The 15,880-nt window shown below is 42.3% G+C and overlaps 1 protein-coding gene across 2 annotated transcripts in view; it reads left to right on the plus strand.

The window, feature by feature from the left end:
• Positions 1-15,880, plus strand: part of bmp6 (bone morphogenetic protein 6) — a 50,513-nt gene that overhangs the window by 27,989 nt on the left and 6,644 nt on the right. For both annotated transcript variants that reach the window (XM_037078828.1, XM_037078827.1), the window contains 3 exons: positions 2,224-2,416; positions 6,669-6,817; positions 6,954-7,151. In XM_037078828.1, the coding sequence (XP_036934723.1) occupies positions 2,224-2,416; positions 6,669-6,817; positions 6,954-7,151 (540 nt within the window). The remainder of the gene's footprint in view (positions 1-2,223; positions 2,417-6,668; positions 6,818-6,953; positions 7,152-15,880) is intronic.

Below are 15,880 nucleotides of genomic sequence, written 5' to 3' on the forward strand. Positions count from 1 at the left end.
CTCATTCTTTATAGGTGGTTTCCTTTGCTTCAGTGGAAAGTGTTGTGAGTGAAGAGAGGCACAACTGGCTCACACTTCAGCTGAGAGGCTTCAATTATTGTAATTTGTTTTGACCAAGTCCCTGCAGTCCGCCTCAGGATTGGACTCCACTGATTCCCCTCAGAAATGCAGTGAAGCTACAAAGACACGCCTCCCCTCCTCGCGTTTTCTGCTCAGTTTCCTACTTAGGTTGAGCGTTCATGTAACTTGGAAATGTCTGGGGATGAGGGGAGCTTTGACCTTCCTGGGTGTGGGTACAAGGTGGGGCTGGCACTTTTGGGAGAGTCTGATTGGTTCCAGTGTTCTCACATCAACACAATTTTCTCTTCGGCTATGACTCGGGGAACAAAATGTGTCATTGGACCACTTTGGGTGGGTCCCTACATCATAAAATTACCAGAAAGTTTTAACAAGCCTGGCTCGGGTACAAAAATAAATTCTTCTTACCTTAGCTGTGGGCTGTAAAAGTGCCCAAATGAATCTTGAGAATGAAATAAAAGAAAATATTTATTTGAATAAAATTTTTAAAATATTGGCTTCAAAAATGACTGTCAAATATAAACAGTCTGAAGCTTCTGGACACGCGTTAATAATGAAGCCATGTGTTGTCTTGTGAGTTAATGTTGGCAGGAGGAAGACCTTATGTTTCTAGAAGACAGAAAATGTCTCCATATTACCTCACTTTTAAAGTTATAATTTGTTGTAACTATTTCTTCTAGCGCTGCAACTAACTTTTATGTTAAATGTCGAACTGCTGAAAATGTCCCCAGTTAATTGATTAGTTGTTTGGTCTGTAAAATGCCAGAAAATGGTAAAAAAAATATGTCAATCAGTGTTCCCCAAAGTCCAAGACACAGCCTTAAATGTCCTGTTGTTACAATCCAAAGATATTCATTAAGTATTCACATTTAAGAAGATGGAATCCGAGAATTTTCACTTTTCCAGTTGTAATACTAAGCTAAGGCAACCAACTGCTATCTCCAGTTTTATATTCAGCTCACACACACAAGAGCGGTATCAGTCTTCTCTGTTCTCGTCTGAAAAGCAAATGCGAGTATTTCCAAAAATATCGAACTATTCATTTAACTAAAATCTGTTGGGCCAGAGCAGCAGGATTAGGAGTAGTAGAGGACAGATAAAGGCAACTTCACGATGTTGTATGTTTGGGCCGACTGCCGGCAGTTGTATACATCCAGCTCTGGTTCCCAGTGGGTCTGCACTTACAGTCTGTGGTGGTGACACCGCAGCCTGTCGAACCTCACTGCCCTGAGTGGAGATGATGATATAGTATGTGTTCACTGTATGTGCAGCATATGATAAACTATTTAAGTGAGTGAGAATTTGATGGCTGAAGAATAGTAGGAGTGTGTCGATGTGAGCTTTGGGCTCTTGGGCATCTATGTCACCAGTTTTTTTTTGTGTGTGTTTTTGCAGAATACAGCGCATATTTGAGGCTTAGCATGTAGCGTTTATGTCTGCGCGGATATTTTTGTACCCGACCTTCTAATTGCACTCGACATGCCCCTCTTTATTCATTTCCCTCTTCTCACTCTATGTGACCATCGACAAAGTGACTCTGCAGGCTCTTTGCTGTGGGAGCAAAACCTCTAGCTGAGACAGGAACCAAATCCCCAGAGAGCACGTAGTCATTATGGTGCATATTGCACTTAAAAGCATAGAAGGGAGCACATTTGTTGGTTTTTGTCATTTCACGGCGTCAGAAGTGGTCGCAGAATATCTCTACATTTACTGCCGCTGAAAGAATCATGGGCTTTTGCTTCGGACTGAAGATAACAGGGGATTATTTAGGGAAACTGGAGGCCACGAAACCTATTAGACCTTGAGTATAAATCACGTGTGATTGTTTTAAAGGCTTCTCTGGTTGACGTCTGCACAGTGTCTGTATATATTTACACATGCAGTTTGATCCTATTTATAGAAAAGGCTAGGAGGAAAGGTTAAAACAAGCAATGCTGCCTGTAGAGAAATAATATAGGTGAGAAGTAATTGATGTGCTAAGTACAAGTCATGTAAACTCATGATTTCTTCTGATGACGAGTAGAAAACCTAAATGCCAACATTTAAGTTTATGCTGTGATTTTTTTATTCTATTTTTTTTTTTTTGTGTGTGTGCATAATTTCATGATCCTATCTTATATGTGTGTGTTTGTGTGTGTCCCACAGTGGAGTACGACAGGGAGCTCTCTCCACAGCGGCGTCACCACAAGGAGTTTAAGTTCAACCTCTCACAGATCCCAGAGGGCGAGGCCGTCACCGCAGCAGAGTTTCGCCTCTACAAGGAGTGTGTGAGCCGTGCCTTCCGCAACGACACCTTCCTACTCAAAGTCTACCAGGTGGTCAAGGAGCACCCTGATAGGTAACACACACTTAAACACACTTACACACAGGTCAGATCTCTCACTACTGCTTGAGTTAAATGATCTGACCTGAGAGAGCATGATTAAAACTGAATTCTTTCCTGTGTAATGTCAAATATATGATTAGATCTTATATATCAAACATCAAGGTATTTAATCACAGCATTATCTGTATTTCTACATGCACACTTTCCAACACATGATTTATGCAAACTTTCAAGTTAATTTCAATAGCAGAAAAAAAGACAACAAATGCTAATGCTCTAAGTTTATCCTGATAAAGGATGGTGGCCCTTAGAACTCAGCGCACTGCAGTCTACAATGGTTATCCTGTTTTTTCATGCATTAGTCCCTGAGAAATAAAAGAAAATGTCACACACTGTTAGAGAAGGTGAGAAGAAATTCCTGCGTCTGAAACCAAAAGCTAATGGATTTTACTCGAGGCCCAGACCCATCCTCCATCCAAGTTTCTCGAACAAATGGGGCATAACCTCCATGGTGGTGGAAATTAAGAAAACGTAGTGATGATGCATAAACAGAATTTAGCAGAACGCTGTAAAGTGAGAACAAACAACCAAACACAGAAATTATTCTAGGTGCATAAATAACAACAGAAACTGTTTCCAGGCGATGAACATGCTTGGACATGACTGCGACTTGCTTGTTATCCCACCAGAAAACTAACAATTTAGCTCATTTCCACCTCCACTTACAGATTATAGTGACATCATGAGTCAGAATCTGTGGCAAAAACAAGTGTATCCCAGCCTTGTGCATCACGTTTTTAACATTTTTTTCGTGAACATCATTTCAAACACATTTCTCTGTAATTCAGCCTGACATGTTTGGTGTCTTACTAAGCTTTGGCACATTGAATGGAATCTAAAATAAAGTTCTGTGGATTTGAACAGAGCTTGGCCACGCAACACGTGTGTGCATTAATCCGCCCTTGGCTGGATGAGGTAAGTTTGCGGAGGGGTTGCGCTTAGGTTGTACTGGGAATCAACAATTCGGCAAGAGATAGGGTGTTCCTGAAAACAGCAAGCAGCAGCTCAATTGACCTCTTCTTGAAACAAAAAGGTAAAGTTATGATTAGAAAAAAGTTCCCTCCCCCATTTATTCTCCCTATCATGCTCCCTCTGTGTTACACAGAGTCCCGGCCTTTGCCGTGTTTATATTGTAAAATCAAGCAAAACCACGTCTTTCAGAAATAGCACAGCTTCAAAATCCTCCTGCCCCCCAAATGAGTGCAGCTAATACATGCCAAACATTTACATTACGTCGGCAGGGGCAGATAAACATCCAGTCAGATTTCTGAATGATATTTGTGTTTACTCAAGCCCGCCCAGTGAGAACATGAAGAGAAGTTTCTGATATACATTTTTAAGCTAACATCTTATGTCGCCCAGTATGTTTCGTTTAACACTGAAGTAAGTTTCATTAATATGTTATTGTGTGTGGAATATCATCAAGTAACAAAACACCTTGAGGTGAGGTCTCTAACACCAAATGTTCTCAGACTACAGTCCAAAGCTGAAGCTGATCCACTTTGAGGTCCACGGATTGAGAAAGTATAAGAGCGTTAGTTATAGATGTTGGCAAAGTATATTTTTCTGTCTGTCAAAGGGTTTCTAAGGGTATCAAGAGCTACTTATTTGCTGCATTCCTGTATCCCTACAATGGGTGGTTTGTGCTGTCCGGCCTGGTGGTAAAGCCTTTTATTTTTGGAGATATTTGGAGATTAAAGGGTCCATATATCTCCAATTTCTGTGTTATTGTAGGACAGGTTTTTTACCTTGAAGAAAATTACAGCCCGGACGGTGTGCTCTCAGGTGGAGAATATCTGCTCGCGCTGTGTTTATGCCTTGTGGGGGTAAATTTTATGGCACAACATCAGGAACCTCTACGCAACATCGAGCATGTGTAAGGTCAGAAAGTTTGTATGAGACAATTGCTTTGTTGTTGTTTGGCCCGTTTTCCGCCTTTTACAGAAACTTTACCCTTTTGTAATCGCCCAATCAGCAGGGAGCCTATTAACTTTCTCGCGCCCCTCCTTCCTGTAAAAACCCTCGACTCCTGTTTTGACTTGAAGCTGTAATGATAGAGCGCTTAATTAGCCTGACACCCTTTGTACTTCTCATTTGATTGGGGTGGTTTCGCTAACAGCAGGCAAGGAATGTAAGAGGTGACAATGGCAAAAATGTGGCAGGCCTGACATCGTGTTGAAGAGGGGCAGGTTGCTGCAACGGCTGGTTTTACTGATTAAAACCCATTCAGCAGCTATAGTACTTTACCTGAGCAGATGATTTTTATGGCCGTTATTCCTTTTACAAGTATCTCAGTTATTGCTTGCATTATTATTGCCATGATTCTGATTCTTCGAATTTTGATTAGGCACATCGGCATTTAGATCCCCCTTCTCTGTATTCTTTCCCTCCAGATGTTTGTCTTACATATTGCTTTTCCAATTTCACAAATGCACCTTTTCAGCAGTTTACAAGATGAAAGCACCTGAAACAGCCAGGCCAGCTGTGAGCTGCACTCTCCCACCTTGCGTTTCATTTTTAACTACACTCACTGACAAGACTTATAAAGGAGATTTATTGTAGCAAAAAAACACAACCTTCACCTTTGACCTTATTATTCCAGTTCATTTAAGCAGTCAGTCAATAAGAAGTTTTACAGTAGGGTCTTGGTAGCCTTCGCCCCTGCAGGCGGCTCTCTGATGGACCCCCTGCCGTCCATCGTCGGCCGAACAGCGACCGTGGCGATGAGGCGGAAACATTGGTACACCGGCCCACGCTGTGACAAACGTGTGAACCTAGCAGTGGGGTGGAGTGTGTGTGCATGAGGGAAAACAAGGAGTCGCGGCTCATACGGAAGCTGTCAGAAACACTCTCATTAATGACCAATAAAGAGGGGCTGCCGATGCATGACTGCAGGGGCATTCTCCGAACACCTGGATGATTGTGAGGCTTTGATGTCGGCTGTGGAGGAGGGTCGGACAGACCCGACGCTGTGTTATTACTACTGTAATGGGACAGTGGGAGGACAGGCCCTCTTATCACTCACACTCAGTCTTTTCCTTACAGCTCCTCCGTTCTCTTTTCAATCATTAGTCAACAGTTGTATAATGGTGGTCTTTCTCTTCCCTCCGTTTGACACATTCTTCCATTTTGCAGCCTGATTTCATTCACACAAAGTATTGTAAATGATATTAACATGCCTGTAGCCTGATACCAAGGATTTAATTCCGTCCTTTTTTCCTGTCCCTCAGAGAGGTAGACTGTATGGTCAGCGCTACAGCGGAGTACAATACACTGTATCCCAGCATTTTCTGTTAAGTGCAGCTATCCATCTTTCTGTCATTCTGTTATGATTCTGTTACCCTGATACAAACCAACACTCTTGTGTTTCCCTTGGTTTTTTTAAGAGGTAGATCAGTCCTCTGGTGTTCTGAGCTAGAACAACGCTGCACCGTATATGCCTGTATTTTATGCTGCAGTCTGAATGATTCATCTTTTTAAACGGCTATACATAGCACATTTATCAGCATCAAGCACACTAGATAACATAAAAATGTCTACATTTCCCGCATTTTTCTCTCCATTTTCAAATGTTGGCTATGTGCATCATCTGCTCGTCATTTATCTTCCTCTCTGTGTATGTTGTGTACTTTGCTACTTATCTGTCATATTCCCTCTTAGAAGCTTACCCATATTAGTCTGTCTCTCTGTGTTCTGTGGACTTTATCTATCCAGCTAACTAAACACACTACATTTAATAGTGACACTGTAGGCTGTGTGTAGTTTCACAGTCTTTTAATGACTAATGGACAGTTTGATAGTCCCCTGAAAATGCAAGCTGCAAACTTTTTACTTTGGGGGGAAAAAAAAGCCAACAGGCTCACTAACTAGCTTGGCTATTTTGACCCTTAAAGGTCACCTAGGATAACTAGTAAAGGGGCTCTGTGCAATTTATTTTTTGTGCTGGAAGTCACGTTAATATCCACTCACTAACGGCTGTGATTAATAAAAGTAAATTGCCACTAATTATTACATTTTTAACTTTGATTGTTTTGACTTTTGATCTTGTCTGGTCTTTTACAGTTAATGCTGAGATGCTAGGCTTAATAAAATTAGCTTACTTCTGTCCTACAGGAGGGTATCATGTTGCAAAAATGTACCCAAAAATGATTTGGCTATGTCACAAAAAAATAATTGTCCACGATCATCTCTCATGTTCTTCCAGAGAGGCAGACCTGTTCCTGCTGGAGTCTCGCAGGCTGTGGGCAGCTGAGGAGGGCTGGCTGGAGTTCGACATCACCGCCAGCAGCAACCTGTGGGTGATGAGCCCGGTGCACAACCTGGGCCTGCAGGTCAGCGTGGAGACCAGCAGTGGTAAGAGATTAAATTATATATATGTTAAAATACTTTATATGAATAAATATAACTGACTGTTGAGTGTAATCAAGGCAACTTGTGCAAATCAACTAAGCCATTGTGCAGTTTATAAGTTCTGTGTCTTCTGAAACAGGGCAGAGCATCAGCTCCAGGGATGCGGGTCTCGTAGGACGTGACGGTGCGCTGGAGAAGCAGCCTTTCATGGTGGCGTTCTTCAAAGTCAGCGAAGTACATATCCGCACCTCCCGCTCCACTGGTGGAAAACGTCGCCAGCAGAACCGCAACCGATCCACACAACCACAGGACGGTTCCAGAGGCTTAGGCCCAGCAGGTCAGTCTGATGTCTGCTACACAAACACTGAACCTCAACTGACCTAATCAAACAACACAACCATGAACACAATCAGACACACAGCTGACCTCAGACAAACCCTCACTATGCGTAACTGATGTGTAACCTGTTGAGATCAGTGGATGGAGAGCATGTGTTTGAAGTATTCTTTCTTTGAGACCCTTGATAAATTGGTCCTGACCTCACCCGGACCTTTCGCTAATCAGCTCTGATCAGTTGAAAATCCTCGCCCAGGGATGATGTCCAAGATCTGTTTTCACTGTGGTTTCTATGTAAAGATTTGGTGTAGTGAGGTGTATCCTGAAACCTGCATCTTGAGGGAATATGGTGTTTTTTTTGTTTTGTTTTTTAAATGGGGGATTTGACTTGAGGCTATAGCTAAAAAGAGCAAAGGCTATGAGATAAATGGGCGGTGTTGGGGACAAAGTATAGAAGAGACAGGAGTTTAAAATTCCAGTTGTAAAACGCGAGACAAAAAATAGTGGCCCAGTGAATATTCAATGATTTAGGACGCAGACGGCAAATTCGTCTTGACAGGTGACCTCATCCTCAACCTCCTCATCCAGTCCTCCCCGCTTCTCTTCTTCCTCAGCAGATGATGTAATGAGCAGGTATAAGCCTGATGTTATGAGCTCTGCAAGCTTTTCAAATTAAATCAAACCCTAATCCGCCCACCTTTCACCTGCTGTGTAATTCTGGCCAGACTTTATAGCACTTAAAGCTAAGCTGCTCCTGTGAGGCTTCATTGTGTGAGGAGTGCGGTACATAAGGCTAGAGCTCAGCGGGCCTGCTGTTAGTATCAGGCTGATCCTCAGCTAATTTGACAGATGAAGCATCGTGTTAATATTAAGCCTTTACGGCTCAAAGCTTTGACTCTGCTACATATTGTGTGCAGCAGTAAATAAAATGTCTCCAGCAGGAAACCACCTGTATATATTTCAGTTGCTGATGATATTTCTAAGACTTAATGTATTCAGACTTTTCTTATGTGTTAGGTTTTTTTTTTTTTTTAATATTTGCTTTCAGAAAATAGCAAGTTATGGTTAGGTGATTATGATTCAAGATTATGATTGTGGCAAATAAACAACAGATAAAGTGTGTTTTAGGTTAGACAACTGAAAACATTTAGTCAGGTTTAATAAAAGATCATGAGTACGGTTAGAGGAGCAGAAAGATGGCAGGGTCCGCCAAATATGAATTTTGTTTTCCTTTTAGGTCACTTTGTTTATTCAGTTTATTTATGACAGTAAAAATCAGTCAATGAAGATCTTCTGATAGAAATTCCACTCCAAAACTAGAGTACAGAAACACTGTTCGAGTTCATGTGTAGAGACCCTGGTGATACTAGGAAAATTCGGTCAATCTTAAAAGTGCCTCTTTCGTCGTAATTATACTTTTAAACGAACATTTGACTCGGATACATTCACAAAAAGACCCTAGGTTGCATTTTGGCGAGAGTTTCACTTAAGAGAAGCTTTCCACCTCCTTGTATAAGGGACTTTTAGAGGAATCCAATTAAATCACTTATATCAGTCAAAAAATGTTCAACTTGTATAGTCTACAATCGATTAATATGAGAAAAATAAGCCTCAACCCTTGTTAACCTTGATTCCACAAATATAAATATGTAAATCTGAGTAAAACACTGTAGAATAAACCATATGGCTGTCTATCTGCTCAGCCTCAGGTAGCAAAAACTGTTTGTCCCCACAGCGGCTGAGGCTCGGCACACCTGCTTGCTGGTCTTATGTCAGACTTGTGATAAATGACCTGCGAGAATCAGCCCAAGTATACTTGCGCTCATTCCAGGGGTTGACAGTGGTCCAAAGCTAGCACGAGTGCTGCTAACCGGAGCTGATTTTCAGCCCAAAACGGCTCAAGTCTGCACCCTACAAACCCGGCAAAATATGGGCCAAAGTGGGCTCGCATGACACTGACACACAACTGCATGCAGCTTGCCTTGGCTGGCTACCTGGGAAGTGATTTACCTCTGCTTTGCTACTTCTGCTGCCCCGTTTAATGGCTCTACCATCTGCATGGTATACAGAAGTATTTGCGGGACAAGTTGGGTTTGTTCTCGCTGCTTCTCTCAAGACTCCTTGCTCAGATTTGTTGGCTCTACTTCCTGTTTGTTCTCCCTCTCTTTCTCAGTGGGTTACAGCGTGCCGCTGTTAACACAAGAGGTTGTAAGTTGAAATCCTGCAGGGCTTTTCTTCAGTAATTGCATTAGATGAAAGCTTTGGCTGACATAACAGAGAACAAAGACTCATCATTTGTTATGCTAAAGTTAGAGTTAGCGTGTACCACATGTTCAGTTTTGGCCCCAGACCGGCGCTCTCTTCTGCCCAGCTGTCTTTGGCTCGAGATTTCTGAAGACTTTAAGTCAAGATGTCCTGAAGATGCTGTGATACTGAGGTCCAATACTGAAACAGAGAGCTGAGGTGCACACATAAGATTACACTGTGGCGTAGCATGTTGGTAAGGGATGTCCTTTCTGGTACCTTTGTAATATATGAAGGAATATTTTCATCAAATGTGAATGAATTCAAAATCAAAGAAATCATTAAATGCTTCCTATTATAAGCAAACTGTGAACAAGGTACGTGGACTCCTTTTTTGTCTGTCCAGATGAGGAGGATGAGAAAACTTTCTCTGAGGTGAATCTGCTTAAAAAATCTCCTCTAACAAGGACAATCTGTTAAATATGCGTCCTGGAGGATTGGACTTTACATAACCCAAAACATCAAGACCTCTCCGCCTCGCCACTTGGGACGACGGGGAGTGTAAATATTTAGATCCTGCACAGGAAGCGGGGAGGCCCCCCTCGCGACAGCCGAGTGTCCGCGGCCAGCAGAGGACTGCTGGGATTGGACGGGATGGGAGGATCCGTGAGGAATTCAGGAGGGCATATGGTTTCAATACCGCATCACTCACTCCAGAGACAGGGAGGAGGACAGGATGGATGGGGAGAGCATCCGTCTTGTGGAGCGCTCATGGGGAGAAACAAAATGTGGACGTTGTCCCCCAGTTTGTGTCTGGCACAGAGCTACAGTACATCAGTTCAGGCCACCACAGCTCCCGCTAAAAGGAGCATTTCACCGATAATTCACCCTGATACTTTTTTTCTGAAAAAACATGAGATCTAAGGCCGGAAGGCAGCAATGTGTTTGTTTTTAATTGCCCTAGTGAGCACCGGCTTTCACATAGAGGCTTTTTAAAAAACATTCAGCAGTTACTTTGCTCTGTGTGTGTTCTAAAAATAGTTTCCCTCCTCTGCCCAGATTGTACACTCCTGACCTGTGTGGTTAACCACTGCGCTGATTTGACTGCATCCTTTTTATCAGTTTAAAGTAGAATTGACACTGAGTTGAGAACCGTATTTGCCAGTTTTCATTTAGATTTCATAAGTTTGACTGCTGTGCTTCGCCATAAAATGGCAATGCCTTTCTCAGTCTGCTGGATAAAAAAACAACCTTTTAACTATGAAACTTTATTTTCCCCACTGTATTCCCTGTGAGGCCTTGGACCTTGTTATTTTCTCATTTTCACAATTTTGGTGAGCTGGATTTAAAAGGACATGTGATATTAAATATCTTCCAGATGACAAAAGAGGATAATTTGAGCCAAATAAATTTCCGCAGCTTCAGTTTTGAGTTAATGATGTGATTATGTGTGTAATAAATCATCTTTGTTTTTCATTTTACACTCAGAAAAAACAGACATTTTTGCAGAATGGTAAGAATAATGTCTTGTTTTCTTATTTCTTGGGCAAATTGGGTAATTTAGTTGACATTTTTTCATGGATTTAGAGTTGTGAGTTGGATGCATGAATATTTTTGTCAGCATGATGCTTCCGCCCCCTCTGGGTGTGTCTGATGTGAGCGCAGTGGAAAATGCTGCTGTGTACTCTGCCAAAAGAACAATGCGACACCTTTAAAGGTAATTTGGGGTTTTTTGGGGGCGAAGAGGGCCGGGGAGGTAATGGGAGTCGGGTCGGGCTTTGGCTGTGGGGGAAGTTAACAACCATCCGGGGAAGGAATATCACATCCCGGCACAGCACAGGCGGCCTGTAATTAGGCCTAGCCAGTCATTAGCTGCACAGCTAAAAGAGTGACCACGCTAACAGTAACGCTTAAAGAATTATAATAACACGGCGCCCGGCCAGTGGTGTTTTTTCATGTCTCTCCTCTCCTCTCCTCCCTCCTCCCCCTCATTCTCCTCGCTCCCTCCCCACCCGAGCTCCTTTTGTTTACCGTTGGAGTAATTAGACGTGGCGGAGCTCCCTCGAAGGGTTTAATAACCTCTGTGATGAAAGACAGGAAGAAAGATAAACTTCAGTAATAGTGGGAGGGAAAAGAGAGGAGAAACGTCAGAGACAACAGTGACATTCTTCTTTCATGTCTTCACAGCCGTTGGGACTCTAACCCTTACTTCTTCTGGGTTAAGGACCCAGGTTATTTTAATTTGGGCCTATATAACCCAAGATTTCTGTCACCACCACCTCTGTGGGAGTTCATATAATTGCTACTGTAAAAGCTGCAATCTTTTCGCGCTCTTGATTTGAGAAATTGCTTTAGCAAACGGTAGAATTACAGTGAAGCGTTTTGAAAGATTGCGGCTGGCTGGGGTTTGAAATGCCTTTTTAATGTCTCACGCACACGTATACAGTCACGCACACTTCCTACAGCAAACACCCAGGTTGTAACGTCTGAATTGGCACCATTTAATTCTTATATTTTTGGAACAGCTTGTGATAAACATGATTTACAGCATTTTCCTCCCGACAGGTGCTGGTGAAAGTGTTTCTGGGACTTAATGAATGGCAGGTAGTGTAGTGAAGGGTTAATATCAGCCGCGGACTCATACAGTATTACGTTCAACGGTGTTTCCCCTGCTATTGAATAGACAGGGTGGGGAACCGGCGGCAGCTGCTGCTCCACCTTAATGAACTCGATGTGAATCGGTTTTAGTGGAGAGTTTTAGTGTCGCACGGTCAAATGGGTGCTTGTCTACTCACAGACAGTTCCAGGTTAAACACTGCTAGGTAAGCTGCTGTAATATGGGAGCACAACTCAGTGCCCCCGGCTGCATTCAAATTACCATCTCAACACAGGAAATCCTGATTCCATTTCATATTCAAATATTTGGTCCTGAAAGAAGTTCAAGAAGCAGGTGAAACTTCACTCTTTAGTGCTGCCAGTGTTTAAAAGAATTGTTTGATATTTTAGGAAGTGTGCCATTCTCATATCTGTTCCACTGACTGTATAAAACACTGACTGAGCTTCAGGGTCTGAAAAGTGAAGCCGAGGCAGAAGTGTCTTAAGCCTTCATCCTTTCTAATGGCCAGCATGCGGTGACTCCACCAGTTGCAAAAAGTAGCGTGATAGCTTATGAGAAAATGACCTTACTTCTCACTTGATTTTTTTACCTCAGTAAATAGTTTCCTAATGAATGTATGGTCTCAATCACTTGTTTAAAGTCTTCTTCAGCACAGCATAATGTCATTTTTGTAAATTATGGTCCTGCTCAGAGTATAAAAGGAGATAAAGCAGGATTTGCTTGCAGATGGGGCTACTCTGGAGTGACAAGTTGCTACCTGGCCATGTCCTCGTGTTTCTCAGTGAACCTCATCCACATATGGCCACTGCTGGCACCAAAAGAACCAAGATGGCTACAGCCATAATAGCAGACTCAGGGCTTCATAACAGTAGTCCATAAAAAAAACAATGGGTGACTGACATCAGTGCGGGTTTACACTTGGTCTGTCTGTTAAACATGAAGTTACAACCAGCTGCTGGTTAGCATGTCGTTTTTGCACATTGATTCTGTAGATATTAAAGGTGCAATATGTAAGAATTGGCTTCCAGTTGAGTTCTTACTTAAAACAAACAGAGGGCAGCGTAACACCAGAATAACTCCTAAATGTAGTTACCATTAGCTAGCTAACTCATTTAGAGATGCAGTTAGCAATTCAAACTGGGAACACCAGGGGAGTGTTTTCACACACCTAGCACAGGTGCTTCAGACCGGACATAATAATATCAAAATTGTTCTCCAAATGTCGAACTATTCTTTTAATGAACAAGTGTCTTAAAATCTGAATGAAGTTGTTTATCTATGATAATTATGTATTCATTTGTTTACTTTTGGGCAAACTTATCGCTGATCTGATATTAACTGTTGTAAGCACTATCTTTTAATCACTGTAGTTGTAGATGGTGGTGTACAAATACGTTTTTTTTCACACTCTGACTCCCACCTCAGCTCTCTGTCTAGGAAAGGAAAAAGAAATGAATGGAAGGGCTCATGGGAGCCGGAGCTCAGCGGTAGCTGTGTGGCATTAAATTTTTACAGGCAGGAAGGGGAGATGTGGTTTATGGGCACCACAAATCTGGGCCTTTACACTCAATGAAAGCCCACAGTAAATATCAGCTTTATTCCTCTAAAAGAGCCCCACAGACTGTAAATGCTGATGGCTTTGAAGGCCAAGAGGTGCAAAGAAAATGAGCTGTGTGTAGATGCATGCGTGTGTGTGTGTGTGTGTGTGTGTGTGTGTGAGAGAGAGAGAGAGTAAAGAGAAGAAAAGGCTATATGTTGCTTGACACTAAACCACAGAAAATGACTTTAAATATGTGTTGGTGTGTTGAGTTAAATATAATGACTTTAAGAAGATGTTGACAACTACAGAAATTCACCCCATAATCACAATAATCTTGTGTTGTCATTCCTGTGAATTTCAAAAGTACTGGTGCCTTTCATTTTATATAATTTTTTATAATAAATAGGATAACATACAGACAGTTTTTCTGTCCCGGCACAATTAATCTAATGAAATGATCAGCTATTGCAGCCCTGCCTGCACCCATAGCCACCTCATGAAGAACTATACTAATGGCTGCTGGTGTAGAAGTCTGACTAGCGCGCGGGCCGCTTCACTCACCCTCCACCCTGGGCTGTGATTTGACCCGAAGCTGAATGTCACGCACCATAAACTAGAGTCTGTATGAAGGAGCCGGGGGTCTCTGTATAATATGGGTGTGTTCACTTTTAGCCGGTGTGTAGGTCATGGTATAGTGTGTTGCTCACAGAGACATGTTGACTGGCATCCAAATAAGAAGCCCAGAGTTATTATATATTCCAACTTGGACTCATAAATCTCTATACATTAACTGTGTGAAACCTTTGTCGTCTTACAATGCTGTAATGTGTCACTTCCTCCCTCTATAAACATCACCTTGGGTTCAAATCAGGTCAGCCAAGTCATCCAGCCACTCGGCAAAGTTCTCTCAGTGGCACTTTTCCTCCGTCCTTGGAAGTTTCCTGTATATAAACATTGTACACACTGCAAATGTAAGGGGAAATAAAACAAGTGGATTTACTGTTAGAATCAAAGGAAAACAGCCACTGGTTCAGGACCAGCCTGTTTTCTCATTTGTGAAGCTCAGTACAGTAAATCTGTTCAGTCAGAACGTTCCCAGGTCAAGGCAGGACGAGCACATGGTGTCACGGCGTCCATGTGTATCATCTACGCACATACATTTAGACGCAGACATGTGTACATGGAGCCAAACGTGTGTGCCTGAGTACACGTGCACCCATAAAAGCACACACACACACACACACACACACACACACACACACACACACACACACACACACACACACACACACACACACACACACACACACACACACACACACACACAAACATTGTATTTCCACATTAGCAGACGCCCAGTGAGACGGCCTTCCTATTGGAGAGGAAGGAACCCTGAGCGGGGGAAACACCTGACTGTACTCGACAGTAGAGGGTGACCGTTCGACCTCACCCCGCAGCCTCCTGTCGTGACCAGTCTCACCTTTTATTTCCTGTCTCCTGCAGCATTAACCTGTCCAATCAGATGCCATACACGCGTTCTGCTGCAATCAAAATAAACTCGATTGTTGTTCTTGTTCAGGGAAAATTTAGATCACACTTGCTCTGCATGGTAGAAAAGAAGTAGTAAAATGGTAGATGGTTGAAAAGTCTATCCACCATTCTAAAATTAGATATTGTGAATCTTTGTTGTGGCATAATTACAAGTTATCATTAATCTCATGAGGCTGCATAACTCAATTTCACGTATTATTTTATATGCTGTTTTTATACATGGTGCCTTATATCTATACTTGCACATTTTAAAGGCCAAGTTGACCCCAAAATCATCATTTACTCACACGCATGCAGATTAAAAGTTTCCTAATCAAACATTTCTGGAGCTTCACAGCCAAACAGTGCAGCAGAATTCCACTGAACATATGAAGTAGATGGGAACTGTAAAAGAAAAATGTCAAATTGATCCATATAGCTTGTCCAGCATAATCCAAGTCTTTTAGATGATCATCTCCAGTGACTTCAGCTTAAAAAAAGTTTAAATAACAGCTTTTCATACTAAATTGGGATCCCTGTGCTTCCAGAGACCTGAATGAGCTGTGTTGAGCCATTCTATGTTTTTTTGCTCCAGCAATGTTTTGTGGACTACGAGACTTCACCTGAATTGCCATCGGCGTAATGATAACTTGATGATGACATAATTTTACATAATAATAATAATTTTAAGATTCGGGTGAACCTATCCTTTAATCAAAGGCAACTGCAGCCCAAACCCGGGCAGTGTCAGCTCTGTGCTCCAGTCCTCTCCGTCTATTTTCTCTTTCCCTCTCTGCTC

This window comes from Acanthopagrus latus, chromosome 19 (genome assembly GCF_904848185.1).
Source record: "Acanthopagrus latus isolate v.2019 chromosome 19, fAcaLat1.1, whole genome shotgun sequence".
Taxonomy (NCBI): Eukaryota; Metazoa; Chordata; class Actinopteri; order Spariformes; family Sparidae; genus Acanthopagrus; species Acanthopagrus latus.